The sequence below is a fragment of the Cataglyphis hispanica genome, chromosome 24, assembly GCF_021464435.1.
Source record: "Cataglyphis hispanica isolate Lineage 1 chromosome 24, ULB_Chis1_1.0, whole genome shotgun sequence".
NCBI lineage: Eukaryota > Metazoa > Arthropoda > Insecta > Hymenoptera > Formicidae > Cataglyphis > Cataglyphis hispanica.
In genome coordinates, this window is record NC_065977.1 from 112909 (window position 1) to 131152 (window position 18244).

An 18244-nucleotide genomic window follows, 5' to 3' on the forward strand; every position below is an offset into this window, starting at 1 on the left:
GCTCGCTCTTTCTCTCTCTCGCTCGCTCTCCTGTCTCTCGCACCGGCCGCATCGTCGGAGACGTCGCGGCGAAAGAGAGATAGATAGATTGATAGATAACGACGTGCCGCCTCGCGCTATCAACGGCAGAGAGACAGTGCCAAACGTATTGTTTCCCCGACTGTTCCGTGTGCTTTTCTGACGTGCGTACGAGTGTGTATATCGGTGTGTGCGAGCAACCTCGTCTCGCGGCGACCGACGCTCTCAGTGCCACTGTCCATCTCGCGAACGAAACGAAGATTCGTCGTGTCGCGCTTCGCCGGCGGTGTAACTCCGATATTTGGTCGCTATCATCGTCGCCGTCGTCGTTGTTACGTTCGCCTATCTCTCGCCGGATAGAGCGAGTGTCACGCACGCCTTCGTATCGCCGTTTTGGGAAAATAGTTTGGCAACAGGAACATATCGGTCCCGGTCGCCATCGACGTCGATCACGACGGCGTGCGCCGTCATCGTCGTCATATCGTCACCGTCCCCGACCGTCATCGACACCCCGCCGACGTTTACAGCTCCATCTCCTCGCGCTATCTCCCTCTTTCATCGAGTGTGAGCGCGAGCGAGAGGAGTGGTGGCAGGTATATAGCGCGGGAGGGAGAGGGAGGTGAAGAGAGAGAGAGAGAGAGAGAGAGAGAGAGAGAGAAGCGCACACGGGGCACGGGGCTCTTTCAGTCGCCCGGCGAGCGGAGCGCCGAGCTGGTGGTGTGTGATGGTTATGATGGTTTCGCGGGTAGTGGTGGCCGCCAGTGATAGAGGTAGCCGTGAAGTGTGCTCGTGAGTGTCGTGATATATCACGCATCGGGTATACGCGAGAAACGAGACAAGCAGCGCGAAGAGCGGTGTTCGTTGCCGCTGTTCGTCGGCGCTGTCCATCTATCCGTCGCCGAAAGGATTAAAGAAAGGAAGCAAGAAGAACGAAGGGGAGAAACGCAAGGAGAAATAAAGCGAGACGAAGTTCCCTTTGACAGGAACGAGAAAGAATCCATCGCCGGCCGCGGAGAGAGAGAGAGCGCCAACGAGCGAGAGAGACGTTAATCGGACGTGGTGGCGAGCGGAGGACGTAGCGCGCGCGCGCGTGCGCGCGAACGAAACACCCGATAGAGCGAGCGAGGCGAGCGAGACGAACGGAACGGCGGAACCGGAGGACGGCGGACGGCGGGACTCGCGGAACCGGAGCGAGCTTACCGCGGCGGGACACGGGACGCTTTTTGAACCGTGGCCGACTCGTGACGGTGGGGTTGTAAACAACGACGACAACAACGACGACGACGACGCCGCGGACGTTGACGCCGGTCGCACGGTCGCCCCTGCGACTAACTCGATCGCGAGCCGTCGTCGTCCGTCCCGACCCGGATCCCGATCGTCCACCTTCACGACCAACGCCGTCACCGTTACCGCCGTCGCCGCCGCCACCGGCACCACCATCACCACCACCGCCGCCGCCAACGCCGCCGCCAACGCCGTCGCCAACGCCGTCGCCAACGCGACCCGAGAAGGTAACGGGCACGGACCGCTAGACGTGGAAGGGAAAAACGAGGAGGGCGAACCACGCGTGTCCTTCCCGTGGTGTGTCATGGGGTGTTTCGGTAGCCAGAGTAGCAAGGCCAGCCAGGATGACAGCAAAAATCAGAAGAGGCGATCCGACGCCATCACCAGACAATTGCAAAAGGATAAGCAGGTCTATCGGGCCACTCACAGGTTACTCTTGCTCGGTGAGTCATAAATAATAATTTTTTTTTTTTCCCGCAAAACTCGATAACGAGAGGCGGGAAATATTTCTGTCAATGGCGGAGCTTTAAAGTTTTGTCAAATGAATAAATTCGATATTTGATTAGGTTCAGTAATTGACAAACATTCCCGATGGCGCGTAAATTAATTAACTCAGCCAAATTAATTTCTTACAATTAATTTGACACAAGAAAATTAAACGCGCGTTTAGATGTCATCAAGAGCGGGATAAAGAGACAAGCGTGATCAATATCGCTAGCACTTTTCATGTCGAATCTAACAATGCCTTCTATCTTACGAGACTCACAAAAGAGAGAGAGAGAGAAAGTGTGTCAAGATTCTTTTTTATAAATATTGAAGAGTACTGTCGTTTGTTTAAATACGATTCGTGCGCCCCGAAGATAATTCTCGCGGGTGTTCTCCATTCGTCGCGCGGCGATCGCGTTGGTGAACCGTGATGCGTTAAACTCGGGAGGGCCCCGATGGCTGATGATCATCGGTTTCGGACAAAGAGAACCTCCACCGAGGCCGAGGGCAAGCCGGCCGCACTATCGTGATGTTCAGCGGCGCGTGATTCAATTTTATCGATTATCGTATGAGCAGGCAGGTACCTACCAATATCCACCAGCCTCGTGTTTGTATCCTTTTTGTCGCTCTCGATCTTTGTCTATTTCATTATATATATATATATATATATATATATATATATATATATATTCTCTTCTTTCTTCCTTCCATTCTTTCTTGTCTCGTGTTTTTTTAACTCCAATATTCTATTCTTATATCAAAAATTGTCAATTACTTTGTCTTGTATTATTTTCGAGAAAAGTTATCCTCTTCTTAAATTGTTATCAGACAAAATAGTATCTCTCTTTTTTTTTCTTTCTTCTGTCTATTAATTCTGTCTATTAATTTCTAATAATTTATATACATTTAAGCAAAATTTGTACCAATATTCTCGTAATTTATTTCATTGACAAGAGCTTGATTGTTAATGCAAATGTTTCATGCCACGATTATTTTTGTGCACTTATACATATATACATATATATATATATATATATATATATATATATATAAATAGTATTTTTTTTTTATACATACACATATACATATATATGTACATACACTCTACATACATACATCTCATTCAAACTTTTGTTGCTGTTTGTCTCCTTGATATATTGATTTATAATCGTTGATTATATAATTTTTTTACATGTTTATAATTTTATATATATATATACATAATACTTTTTTAGAATATATTTTATATATTATTATTATTATTATTAAAAATTTATGTTTTATTCCAGTTTGTTTTTTATTTCTATAAACTATGAACGTATAATTATTTATTTATATTATTATAATTATTTTCTCTTAGATCACTGTCCATTTCCTTCCCGTTTCTCCTCTCTTTCTCTCTCTCTCTCTCTCTCTCTCTCTCTCTCTTCCCATGTCTAGATGTCTGTCTCGATACCGATACACGCGTGCGCGACACGACGTGCTCCTGCTTAGCGTGATGCTTAACCCGGTGCTCCGTCATGTCGCCTTCCTATTATCCGGCGTTTATGTAGGTCGTCGTTCTAATTCGATGCGAATGCGTCGTCATCGTCATCATCGTCGCCGTCGTGTCCTCGTCGTTGCGGCATGGCGCGACGCGGGAGACGGACGAAGCAACAGCTGTTGCCGTATTGTTTTCCCTCTCCTCGCGTGTCATTACAACCGTGCGAAACACGCGGTCGATCGGCCTCCTCCAGTGTTGTTGCACATGCGATTCGGCCATGAAAGTTTTAGAAGAAGCTTAAAAATTGCAATTAGATAGATTGTCAAACAACAGCAGAAAGATGTAAAAAGTATGAAAAAATTGACGTTTTTTCGAAAATATATAAAAATCTAAAGTAGAGGAAGAAAGAAGTTCTTAACATATATCCTGTTTACATCGATGGAATATGCATATGTAAACACATACTTATAAGCATATAATCGGCCTTATTTATATAAAATTAAACGTCTAATTGTATGGACATTCAACTTTGATAGCAAGTTTTCAACGTTTTTTTGCCCCTCTTATAATATTTATACAATTTCCTTTCGTGATTTTTCTCTTTAATCGAGTTTGTAATCTGCCGGGTAATTAATGTTGAAAACTGGAAGAGTTCCGAGATTAAACTTGCCAACTTCTTTCGCTTGATTTGCGGCGGAGGTGTGCTCTTAATGAGAATTTGACGGGTTAAGCGCCGAAGATATTAACGTTGAAAAATAACGCGCGAGTGCCATTATAAAAAAAGAGCGGAACTTAATAACAGCAATCCTTTTATTAGGGATACAAAATAATTATTGATATGTAATGTACATGTATATGTACATTAAATTGCAAAAGTTGCAAAGCTTTGAATTTTGTTTGCGCTGTCAATTTTTCAAGAATCGGATAAAGGGTTTAGATAAACCCTTGATTTCAAGTGACGATTTCGTGCGTCATGCATCACATTTGAAGAGAAACTCTCGATCCGTTTCAGGCGAAATTTCAATAAGAACGAATTTATCAAACGCAGAAAAAAAAATGGGGCATTTCTCGCGACGCGCCGATTACGTTATCGCGCGGACGATCGATAACGGTTGGCAAAATCTCGATTTCGCGGCTGACGAGATATACGTATATATGTATGGTATGTTATTACTTACACGCGTGCCATCGCGCGCGCAAATTTCGTGGAGCCGGCGAGGAATTCCCGGCAAAATTGACAAGAAACGCGAGGGAGGAATTAACGATCTACGATTTCACCTGTTTCAGGAGCGGGAGAGTCCGGCAAAAGCACGATCGTCAAACAGATGAGGATACTGCACGTCAATGGTTTCAGCGAAGCGTAAGTTTTAAGTTTTTTAAAAGCGACGAATACACGCGCGATCGGTCGCGTCGGCGTCGGTCCCATCATCCGTTCATTCTCAATCCGGCAATCGGTCGTGTCGTTAACCCATTAAAAGCCGGTAATCGCTTCTTTGTTTCCCCCGGGGGGAGTTTTTCATTTTCGCGAGGCTCGCATTACAATTAAAGCGTCAGCGGAATGCAATCGTACTCACGCAGCTATTTGCGAAACACGAAGCTGGTGCACGCGCTCAACATTCATTGAATTTTCGCGTCCGGCCGTTCCTTTATAACCATCGGATTTAATCATCGAATCGCGAGATCATCGGTCTTGGAGAGACGAAACTATTCGCGGGATATGCCATCAGCTTTCGAAATTATGTTTCCGAACTCGACTGATTTCGAGCGTTCGTTAATCCTCGATATTTCTCGAGATTTTGTTTTTTCGCGATTCAAATTGAGCGTCGAGGATAAGTTGCGTCAAGTCGAACTGTGAGATGCACATATAGCATGATATACATGTAATTAGCACGATTAGTTTTTCAACGTGAATGATTCATCTCGCAACTGGCGTCGTAGCTCGCTGTGTTAACGTATTAGCGCGCGCGCGCGCGCGCCCGCGTAGCACACACAACACACATGGCTCTTCCACTTACCATCGTACTTTCATTTCGTATTTTTCGACCAGACGCATTTATTTATTGCGTTATTTGTTCGCGATGACCATCTTAATTTTTCGTCATAATTAACATTTATTATCTTTTATGATGTTAAAAATATTTTTTGGATTATTTTAACGATTATCAAGCAACATTCTTGTCTCAAAAAAGTCTTAAAAAAGCGCTTTAATTTTTTTTACACGATACGCAGCTTTCCGCGTGATTTCTGGACGCTTTTTCCTCCAATATGATTACCTCTTTTGTGTCACATTTGTATTTATACTGTTTTTTTATACCGTTTTTTTTTTTTTTTTAATCGAAATAGTTTGCAATGTCTTATAGTTATGACGTTTGGATATTTTGGTTTGCTTGATTTCCTCGATTTATGGCATCTTTATTATTGTGTTTCGTGTATTTCTTTCATATATGGATGTTGGTACCAAGGACTTTCTCTGATATCCATTGGAACAAAATAAATAGATGAACGAGATTCCGATTCCAAAACAATTCGTTGTTTATATATGTATGTTCCTTTCTCTGTATTAAAAAAAAAAAAGACATTTTTATATTCTCGAGGTAAGATGTTATTGTTATTGTTAGAGTTTCATTATAAACAAGTATCAGCGATTACTGGATAGACGATGTAAACGATACGTAAACAAACGTTTCAGCTCGCATGTGTCGTAAATTTTGTTCGCCTGAAATGCTGATAACACAACGAAAAGTCTCTTATTTCGCGATGCTTCCTTTCTCAATCAATACCTCTGACTCTTTTATTATACCGCGCTCGACGAGCTTTTGATTCTTCTCGGGATGCCGGATTTCTCTTAGCTTCCATAAATCTCGGACAAAAAAAAGGTTTATCTCTTTGGCGAAATCTCTGCTGAAAACAGAATGATCCAGAAATACGAGTTTATCGATCGGTGCTAAAATTATCGAATTATTCTCAAAATATACGGATAAAGAAACATACACACGCGCGCGCGCGCGCGACTATGCCATCGTTTTTCATTCAACACGTGACTCGATTATTATTGCCGATCGGCTGTTCGATCTACGCGTTACGTCTGTCTAATTCATTGTTAATCGTAACATTGCCCGTCACATTAATTACGCGGTCGACAATGAATTGGCGCCAAGTTTCTAACGATACTAATATCTGACGTATCCGCGTGTTCGCAGGGAGAAGCGACAAAAGATCGAAGACATTAAGAAGAACATTAGGGACGCCATCTTGGTAAGTGTATATTAAATTTTATGCTTTTGCGTAAAAAATTTAATATCCATTACTCAAAAGTAAAATTAAAACAAGTAAAAAATTGTGCAAATTAGAAACTTGCACATTGCTTCCTCATAATTTTATTTCTTTTTCTCCATAATATCAATAATATCAATAATAACGTAATTACAAATACGTCCAAATTTACTACCAATCAATTCTTTAATGACACTTTATTTTTGTAAAAATATTTAATCCTATATCTCAAAAATTGGGGAAATTGAAGTAGTTTTTTTGGAAAAATTCAAAATTTTATAAAAAATAATTCTTTTCTCCAATTCTCATCAAATTTAATACCAATCATTCTTTAACGATATTCTATTCACATAAAAATATTTAGACCGATATCTCAAAATTTTTTAAAGTTAGAACAACATTCTTTTTTGAAAAATTTAAAATTTTATAAAAAATAAATCTCTTCATCGATCCAAGCCAAGTACATTATCAATCAACCTTTAATGATACTTTATTCATATAAAAAAATTGAGCCCGTTATCTTAAAATTTACGGAAGTTAAAGCAACCACCACGTCCTTTTTGTGCACATACATATATACATACATACATATTGACATTTAAAAAAAAATATATTTTTTCTTCGTTTTAGAACATTCTGAACACATTGGCATCAAAATTTGAAAAAGAGAAAAAAAATTTCGACATAAACAAAGCTTTCTTATAGAGGAAGCAAAAAGGACAATAGTTGTAATAATTTTTGAACAGAGTAAATTTAGTCAGAAATTATATAATTCATTAAATTTTTTTATTTCTCTTTTGGATTTTTTTTTTTTTTTTCATGGCGATATAGTCGTTTGAATACAGTCGAATTTTTTCGTCAATTGTACATTACAAGTTCCGCGTTTGCTTCCGTTACCCAGTTACTTTAGACGATAAATTGTTGCGCTCGAAATAACTCTACGTAATCGTTACGTGACACGCAAATTCGCGATATCAAATTGACTCGGAAGAGTATTGTCACCGATTTGTCATCCGAATACGCATTTAACTGTGTGCGCGATTATGTGTAACTTCTATGCAAAATGCAGTCACTTCCGTACGCTGTACTGCATTAACGTAAATTACGCTACACATCCAACTATTCCCTGCATACGGAATTCTTACGAAGTAATTAACAACGTGATAGCAATTACGAACTGGCTATTGTGATAAAAAAATAAAGACGATCTCCGCCTAAGAGTATCAGAGATATATCTTTATGAAAAGATATACATTTTTATGTTTTTGTTGAAATATATCGTTATCTTATTCAATTATACGATTTAAATATAGCAGAAAAATCTTTTTGATGAAGAAAAGATTGACATTCTTGCGTGTGACATCATGATAAGAGAGGTACGTTGTTTCTTTTGCAGACGATAACTAGTGCGATGAGCACGTTAACACCGCCTGTTTCGCTGGAGGATCCGTCAAACCAGAGCAAAGTGGATTATATCCTGGAAGTCTCGTCTTCCCCAGACTTCGATTATCCTCCGGTGAGTCAGTCTCTCAGTTTTGTTTGCGTTACATGCCAACGAAACGAAACGAGCGTCACCTTCGCGCTCGCAATAACTCATCGACCTTCCCGCGCGAAAGACAGAAAAGAGTCCTCGGGACAATCGCCACCGGACAAGTTGCATCACGAGCTGCTTTCTGAATAGAGAACAGACCACCTGAATTTCGCGGGTACAATCGAGTCGAAAAGAGAACGTGACAACACATCCGGCTTTTTCTTTTGCGAATTTGCCCGTGCAAATGTTTACCCCGATTTATATATATATTTAATATTTCAATCTTTATGGCATTTCAATTATTTCTCGCGATTTTGATTGAAAAGCTGCATTTATTATCCGTATATACGCGCGCTCTTTAATTTTTGCAAAATTATCATTTAATTATCATTCATTACCTTTAGTTTTCAATTTTCTTGATTCACGCAGCGTTTGCTCCTAAATTTAACTGTTTGTGTGCCACGAATAAGAATCCATAAATCGCAAAGTCTAGATTATTGTGACGCACGCTAAAAAAATCATTGTAATTACATTGACAATCCAATAATAATTCAATCATACGAGAAATCAGTAGGAGATTATTTTAATGATATAATATCCAGATGATATAATAGATAATTTTATCGCATCACGTTATTATACACGTTAATGTCGCGCGTCCCAGAATACTTGAGCCACAACTCCTCGTGATTACTCGATATCGTTTAACGCGTATATAGGCCAGAGTATATACGCTTCTGGCATAATGTGTGACGACGACAAAACTTACTTAACGATCATCCTGACATTTCTTCGCGACTCGTTAAACCGTACGGGTGCATCTCTGCGGATTAACTTAATGCATGGCACGCATACGCGCATGTACGTTACGTATATACGCACGTAAGCGCGATCTCTCATTGTCAACAGTGAGAACCACTGCGCGTGGCACGATCAGTGTTTACAATGTTTACACAGCCACCGCACATGTTAGTGCGCTATATAGTGTGCCCTGTTCTCCACGCGATATGCTGCGCCATTTCTCACGCATGTATGTACGTACGTACGTATACACGATGTCGTCCAATTATGTCTCTCGCAAATTCATGTGATTATTATACTCGTTCGTTACGAGAATTTACATCGATCAATCTTTTTCTCTCATCTACAGAATTTCCCTGTTTAAGTCTTGATAAAAAAAAAAAACAATTCCATTAGCTATAGAAAAATCAATGAAGAAAGAAGTATACTTGTGTATGTGATACTTTTAAAAATAATCGAATGAAAAATAACTATGAAATTAATGGATCTAATTAATTAGTCATTAATTAAATCGTGATTAGCCAAGTCGATATTTGAATTACACTATTAATGAGATTCGTCAGAATTTGCGGCGATTCATGCTACTTTAAGGTTCTTGGCTTTAAAGAGCTATTTCGGGATTTCAGCCCTTACACTTAGCTTTCGGCTTGCGGGAGATGTCGCAGAGACAGGAAGCGCTAAACAGACTCGAAAGGTGACGCGGCGGCTCTCGAAATAAAGTTGTCGCGCGACGAAATAATCCGCGCGTTTTGCGTCATTCAACGCGACGTACGCATACACACACACACACACACACACGTATAGTACACTTTTATATATCGGCCATTATTTGTCGCACGTGGCGCGTTTGCCGTCCGATTCGATGATGCGTATCCGAATTAATTGAACTAAATCGTTTCGAAACGTCAAATGTCAATCTTGCATCGCGCTTCCTCTCACGATTCGCGCATTATTTACCATTAACCGCTTAAGATATCACGCTCATAACGAATCGTCAAAATGAGAGTTTTTGTCAGATGCAAAATGATATCGCAAAGGTATCGGATGACCTCTCGCGCAATAATCTAATTCACTTTTCCCAGGATTGATGGACATTAATATTTAATTTGAGAAAATTTCAGTTGAATTAATCGTCTCCTCCGAGTTCTCTCAAGATAAGAGCTGTTACATCCAGCTATTCAATTATATCGGGAATTTATTACGTAGAGAAAATAGAAGCGTATATCGAGAGGTTTCTGCTGTTTATCGTATCGATTATAAATAAATAAATAGGCACATACACTCGCACTCTCTCTTGTTGCGAATGTTGCATATACTTGGCAAATCACCGACGCTATTTTAGCCGATTGGGAGACAAAGCAATAATCCAGAGTACTTTCCGCGAATTTCTGCTGACGCCTTCCACGATTCGCGCTTAATTTGTCACTGTCATCCGGTTCTGTACATATGTATGTATACGCGCGAGAGACGAAAAGGGGCAGGCGAGAGTGCTCGCTCGCCCGTGGATGCGGAAGTTTATTTTGGGAAAATCCTAGGCCTAAATTTTCATACACAAAACGCGAAACACCGATATATATCTTGCGGTATTTTATTTGACGAATGTAATCGGCATATGTGATACTCGCGAATAATCGAAATGATGCGAAAACATTGTTACGAGAGGAATTACGAAATTACCGTGAATGCCAATACTCGAAATGTTAAATAATCTATTTGTACGAGAGAGAGAGAGAGCGATAAAAATTGACGCAACCGTATTATATCGTTTTATATAAAGAATTTCTCTGCGATTTAAGAATTGCACGATAATAAATGCTAAAATTATATAAATATTGATGCGTCAACTAAAACGCATTAATTCGCAATTTTAAATGCGATTTACGATTTACGTTCCAATTCATTTCCAAGAGTCGTTTACGCTCTTTTTTATCTCGCATACGAATTTTGCAAGGACACGCCGTATATACGTGCCTCCTGTATTTTTAGCCGATTTAAATTACTTTCACCTACATTTATCTCGCGCGACGATGTTTAGGGTTAGGCGTTGGAGAGATGACGCGTTTCGACGAAATTATTAGTACGTGCATAATCGCGGGTAATAGGCGTCCGGCGATCCTTGGCGCGGAGTCGGCCGGATCGACACACGATGATGCGTCCGTCCATGCCCATCGATCGTTGGAAGCGTGGAAATAGCATCGACAGGAGAATTTATTAATATAACCGTCGTGTTGTCGTTTATTGCCAAGCGGCGGACGCGACGGCGATTTGTCGTAGCCTGCGCCAAGACAACGATATACGGAATGGACTTTTGCTGACGATCACGGCCTTACCAAAGTTCGTTCGTGACACTTGTCGGGACGACGAGAGAGCAGGTTCTACTACAGCGCTTGTCAATTTACGCTGGGTCCGTTGCGGCTTTCGGGACAAGTCTTTCGGAAAAACTTTTGCCTTCGCCCTGCGATCGATCCATGAACCGTGATACGTAATACAGTAGCGTTGTTAATTCGTAAATAAACATATTAGCAAAGAGATACATTTTTTTACACTAATTGATTATCATTATATCGGCATCGTATAAGGACAATCGACAAGATTACTCGATATTTTGTGTCAAATATTTTTTTTTGTCAGAACCGATGTTTATTTCGGATCTTGAAACGACTCCCCAACAATTTCTATTAACAATTATTCGAATAATTAATTTTTATCTCTGACTGAGAGAAAATTTCGGTTGTAGGGAAAATTTTTTAGAAATTCTCGTGGTTATATTAAAAACTAAACTTCTCTCAGTCTCGCAATTCGTGTACATTTGTATTTCGCTAGAAATATCATGGCGCGATAAAAGCACGATGCAGCTGCGCGAGGTTCAAATAATACTTAATAATACTTTACGTTGTTTCGACATTGATTTATACATGCGGATGGGCATGCTTGCATGCGCGATTACTCGACAAATTTTAATTCGCGTCGCTTATGAGAACGCGTCGCTTTCGATCACGATGAAATTCTTGATTATAAAAATAGCACTGCTATTAATGCAGTGTTTACGCATACTTTACTACATCAATTAGAAAATTTTGAGATAATATTTATTAATCCATTTATTATATCCACAAGATAATATTAATATTAATATTATATTGTACATTTGTGTTGTAAATTTATATCATTCGCGCTAACTCAAGATTCGAATTATACTTAATTAAATTATTGTAAATATAATGTATAAGCGATTTTGCCGTTCAACTTTCGGTCAACTTGAACATCTTCTCACGGTAGTTTGAATCGGTACGAGAATTGCCGTTTCACTCCGTCATTCTTAAATATGACTTTCGATATCATGAACGGAAACTTTGCGATCGTCAAAAAGCGTCAACTTGCTGCGTAGCCGCCCACGCACGTCGAGAAGACCAAGTTTCTCGTCACAATAACATCTAAATTATTAATGGGGGCCCGACATCCTTCGCTATAGTAATGCGAAGCGCGTAGCCTTGTGCCGACTGCCGTTATTTACGTGATCTTCAAATCGCGGTTTTAATTCACTTTTAGATGTCTCTATGGCTCTATGGCAATAGCTTTACGCAATCTCAGCATGTAAATCGCAAGGACGTCCGCAGGCTTTTTACATCTTTTAGTATTAATGTATAATAGAATTATGATTATGATTTTTTTTTTATTTTCCAGGGGAGAGGGCCATGTGTCTCTCCTTACCCTCCCTCTCGCCCATGGTAAATCGTAATATAAAATGCATAATGAATTTTGGATATCGCATTTTAGAGAAAGAAAAGAGGAATAGAATGTGAGGACACGACGGCGATTTTTTTTTTATTCTTATATCGGTTTTTGTCAATAAATCACTTGGCGAAAATTCGCAAAAGCCTTCGCGAAGCTATTCGCAGCAGCATCTGCGACGTATACTTTGCGTGTGTGTTTAGCTTCATTCTTCAATGTCGCGGATTTGGAGGGAGTGTTTTTCGCGAATTAAATGACGAATTAAACGTCAAACATTACAACAGGCCCGGCGATCGGGCGTGCAATAAAGACAGTGATAAATGTACTATAAATATACGCGAATAGGTCGTGTATCGCGGGAGTTCGCGATACGTTCGATTCGTCAGCAGGGTTCTCTTCACATCGTACATAGGAATTGCGTTCGCGGGTTGCTCACCCGTTGCATACCTGCACGGAATTCCGAAACTTTAGATTTACGAGATGTATTCTTATCCCCGACGATCTAGGCCCGCACAACACCGGAAACATTCATAATAGTTTATTATATGCTGCGCTCCTTTCGCTCGAAACGTGATCATGTATTTTAGAATGAGTAATGTGCGAAGAATGCCGAAAAGATTGTATGTACGGTGCGATTTACGACAAAATTAAAAAAAAGACAAACTTATTATAAGATTGTATTATTAAAGACATTGATTCTCTCTTATATACAGAATGAGACGTGTGTCAAATGAACATTTTCAAAAATATTCATGATATAAGAAAATGTGTCATTAGGTAAAATTGTTTTAGAGCACACACTTTTTGGATATATTTATCTTTCTTTTCTGTGTCAAGCCGCCAAACGTGAATACAGACAAGGTCGCAGGTAAACAAAGAAATCAATTATATTGCTGATATTAAAATCTTCTCTCTCTTGGCAGCTTTTCGCATAGGAAAGAAAAGAATATATCCAATAAATGTGAATTCCAAAATATTACAATCTTTTGTCTACGAGTTTTTCCCTTATTTTCTCTCCAGCCAAAGTGACATAAATTCGAAGATTCGATAAATTAAGTCTTTTTTGTCCAAAGATTTGCAGAAGCGTTAACCAAATCTAATCAACGATATTGTTCTGATTTCAGGAATTCTACGAAATCGTCGAAACTCTTTGGAAAGATAGAGGCGTTCAACAGAGCTTCGAGAGGAGTAATGAGTATCAACTCATTGACTGCGCCAAATAGTAAGTCATTATGTTCTATAAATTTTTGTGAGAGCTTGAAGTCATGTACGAAATTAAGTCGCGAAGAATTTAAAATAGCACAAGCCGGCTCGCTCAATGGGCCGTGTTGATGCTGTCCATATTCTATCCATATAAACATACCCCCGTAACGATCTCTCACGAAATAAATATACGTCTACATAACAAATAAATATTCTTGATATGATATTAATCGCGCTTTTTGCGATATCAATTGACTTACGCTTGGACTGGATCGATTGATGATCTTTCTATATAGAAAGAAAGAATGCGATTGTAATCTATTCAGAAATGATATATTATATTTATAATTGTGTATGTGTATTATATATATATATATATATATATATATATATATATATATTTATATATGATAAAAAGATAACGTTTATACACGCATTGGATTAACATGCATTGGATCTGCCAACATTGTGCTAGCTACATTTTTTTTATTAAAACTAATTTTGTTTAACAAATGTAATTTATTATTTTGCTATCAGTGCATAATATTATATATTCAAACGCGTATTTTTCAAAATTTAAATTTAAATTTTCTTGCATGGATATATTTATTTTAATTGTCAGTTTTGTTTGTCATCTTTGTCACTGATTTTTTTCTTTATAATTTGATACTCCTTGTTTATGTCAAAAACAAATAAAAAACACATACGAGAATTTATTGAAAAATTTAAAAATTGAGTAAACTTTTAGAATATGCACAGAGGCCACGATCTTTCATTGATGAAAACATTGTGCTCCCGTTTATAGTTTCCGAGAAACTCTCTTTTATCACTTATGGTTTTTTCGAGTTTTATTCTTAGATATGAAAACAAAGTTTCGAAAAGTCATTTGCGCGTTCGGAATATATATGTATATGTATACGCGATATATGCGTGTATATTCATAGACTTGTGACACCGATTTAATGCCAATAGAGACAATGTCTTAACGAGGTAATCGCTTTAATAGGGGCCACTCGTTTATTCATGGGGTTCTCTCGACAAATTGACCCAACCTCGTGCTTTTTTTTTTAACGCTAATTCGATGATACGAGCGTTGAGTTAGTTATGTAAAGCGTAATTCGATGAGATTACGATTGCGAGCGTATATTTTATGATTCGAAGAATGAACAATAGTCGAATGCAATAGTTGCTATATTAAACGAGGCGAGGATTATATCGAACCAGATCACGTTTTTACATACGCATAAGGAAAAAAAGATGTAAATCTCCGGCGTAAACGGCGATTTTAACCAACAATCAGCATGTGACTGTATTTCACACTAGAGTATCAAACAATTTGACAGCGTATCATATATATATTTGGGTATATATTTTCGTATAAGTTTTTATAGAATCGCATAACATTATCGTAAAAGCATTGTGCATAATTTTAATTAATTATTTTTTAATTAATTAAAAAGAAGAAATGTATTAAAAATTTTACTTAAATGATCACAAATTGTAATCGAACAATTGTTCCTAGAATCGGAGACGAATAAAAAAGTTTGGACATGACTTTTTTAAATAATGCACTATGCACTACACACACACAAGAAAAAAAAAAAATAAACGATTGGAGAAATAGGAGGAGGATGGAAGAGAGGGAGGGATCTGTGTACATATGTATTTTTGAGTAAAACTCTCCACTTAAACTTTGATATATGACTAAATTCGTCCCATCCACGATGGGACTCTCTCTCTCTCTCTCTCTCCTGTTAATGTTTCATGCTCATAATCGTATTATCGCGGATCGTTCTCCCGCGGTGTTCTCCCTCTCCCTCTTTTTTTTTTCTCCCCATGATGTGAGACGCGGCGATGCGGTTTCCGTCCTCTCTCGTGTGCAGCGGGAATCGCGTTGACGTTAAAAATAGCGCGTTGTATTTTTAGGCAGCGCTCCGGCGCTGGTGAGATATAGCGCCTGCCAGCATATTCGTAGAACGAAGGAGATGCAAAATGATTATAATCTTGCGGACAGCATTTCTGCGACTGCGCTCAGTCGCTCTTTCTCTCTCTCTCTCTCTCTTTCTATCTCTTTCTTTTGCAAAGATACGCATTCACGAATGCACGACATCCGCGAATGTAATTTATGGAAAGAGGACGAACGCACGAATTTCATTATATCCTGAGATTCGCACAGCTTTGTAAATTCGCGAATTATTTCAGACTATCTGTAACAGAGAGATCGTTCAAATCCTCTGTGAATTTTTGCATCGCGAAAAAAAATTAATAGGAAGACAGACTGTCGCTCTTTTTAATTTAACTTTAGTTTCAAGCAATCATTCGCTCTATTTTTGCCGAAAAGAATTCTCTTTCTAGAAGTGCGCGTGACATAATATAATAATAATAATAAAAAACGAAAAGAAAATAAGTGTGACCTCCTTATGCGCACACTTAAATACAACAGAGGTTTATATCTTGAAAATATTACCAATCTGAATCAGTTGCGTTTGGAAAATAAATATTTGTCCGTCACGTGCGATTACTGTGCATAACAACGTGTAATTATTGATTGTTGATTCGGTGGATATCATTTCCGGATTGGATGAGCTTTATTAATGTTCGACGCGCGAGTTATAAGGATCGGGCGAATTTACATTGCCGAATACATGAAATCGAGAAAAAACTCGATGAGAGATGCGTAATGCTATGCTTGTGACACGCGGGCGTGCCGCTTCGTGTCGTTACCGTATTTAACTGGCCAGGTCTCGGTCTCGTTTATAGCAATAAGAGCGACGTTTCAATTACAGCGTTAACACACCCCAACGCGTTTTTAAAAAAGGAAACACGCGCCGCTATATTTAGATACACTGATCTATATCGCATGGATTTATACATTGATGCTGCTATATACGCGACCTGCTAAATGTTTGAATAGACAGTCATTTTTGTGCGCGCTTCTCTCTCTCTCTCTCTCTCTCTCTCTCTCTCTCTCTCTCTTCGTCTCTCACCCGTTGATACGCGTTACTTTGTGCCGATAGAGATTCTTTTCTCTTTTTTATCTTATCTTTCAAATAAACACCTTCAAAATTATGGAATTACTTAACGGAACGTATGCTGTGCGATCGGCCAAAATGTTGTAATTAAAAAATTCGGAGTATATTTATAATTGAGAGGAGAGATAAAGGATAAAATTTATCATAGTAATCATTTGCTGTATCATTTGTCACAATTAAAGTATTTTATTTTTGCTTTGTTTTTTGTGCATTTATATAATTGTAATTGTTTAATTGTGTCTCGTGGCCTAAATAATAATCTCTCTCTCATTTATCAGATAATTATAAAGCGAACCGTGATTTTTTTTGAAAAATGGAGAAATAACAATGGTAGGAATCTTTTAATGATTTTTTTTTCGTGACGCAAGTCCTTTGCGATGATGAATCGAAGAATCCGCGAAAGAAAACACGGAGAGAGAAAATCCGACAGAGAAGTGAGAAGAAAATGGAAAATTAGCGTTTTTAATCGAATGATAAAAATCAACATTATCAGATTCTCTCTCTCTCTCTGGTGTATCGAGTAGAAGAAAGAAGTTTGTTTCTTGCATCAGCCGTATGAAAGTAGTACGGAAGACAAAGAGAGAATGTTTGCCATTAAGAGCCGCCGCACATCGTGTCGGCAACGTTAGGCGGTTAGAACTGCCAGATTCGTCAAATATTTGAATATCGAGCGAATGGTCGCACAGGTTCGCCGGAGCTCCAATTTTGTTACACGGCGGAGGAATTCACGCGTGGTGATGATCTGCAAACTGTCAGAGTGTATGTATAACGAATGAGCAACGAATCGTGAAAATCGTCTATAATCATTCTCTTTCTTTCGAATCCTCCAAGAGCCTCGAAATATCATCAGGACGAATCTGAGTTTCTTTCGTTGTTGGATGTCGACGTATGTGTTTTGCCTTTTAATTCGCCAGATAACATCGCGATTCTGAGAAATTTCAGCTCGAATCCGAATATACGAAGACTGATAATAAAAATTGTTACAATTTTTTCTTATACAAACTTAATTTCATCACTTCCAATGACAATTTTTCATATCTTTTTTAATGGGGAACAGAAAAAAAAATCAGAGGCAGCCTGTTTTGATCTCTTCTGACTTTTTTCTATTTCTTAAGATCAAAAAAGACATAAAGGATCGTCATTGGAAGTCAGGAGCGGAAAAATGGATGACCGTGCTCTAAACAGCCTCACGGAGAATGAAGGATTTTGAGGACTGTTTCCTGCAGTGGAAAAAATGTTGGACCAAATGCATTGTTTTAGGAAGGGATTATTTTGAAGGGGACCGTGTATCAGATAACGAATAAGTGTGTTCTGTAATTGCAATAAATTTTTTTTCTACGAACTTAATTGTCAGTCCTCGTGCATATATATTTTAGGATTTTTTGTCGGAAATTTCGTTGC

General features: G+C 38.9%; 1 protein-coding gene across 2 annotated transcripts in view; it reads left to right on the forward strand.

Annotated features, from left to right (window-relative positions):
- Nucleotides 1–1603: 1603 nt before the first annotated feature.
- The window catches only part of LOC126858119 (guanine nucleotide-binding protein G(s) subunit alpha), a 32403-nt gene continuing 15762 nt past the window's right edge, over nt 1604–18244 (forward strand). For both annotated transcript variants that reach the window (XR_007688613.1, XM_050608170.1), the window contains exons 1-5: nt 1604–1745; nt 4559–4631; nt 6472–6526; nt 7941–8060; nt 13733–13830. Coding sequence is in view for 1 of the 2 variants with exons in the window: in XM_050608170.1 (XP_050464127.1) it covers nt 1607–1745; nt 4559–4631; nt 6472–6526; nt 7941–8060; nt 13733–13830 (485 nt within the window). In the remaining variant the exon portion in view is untranslated. The remainder of the gene's footprint in view (nt 1746–4558; nt 4632–6471; nt 6527–7940; nt 8061–13732; nt 13831–18244) is intronic.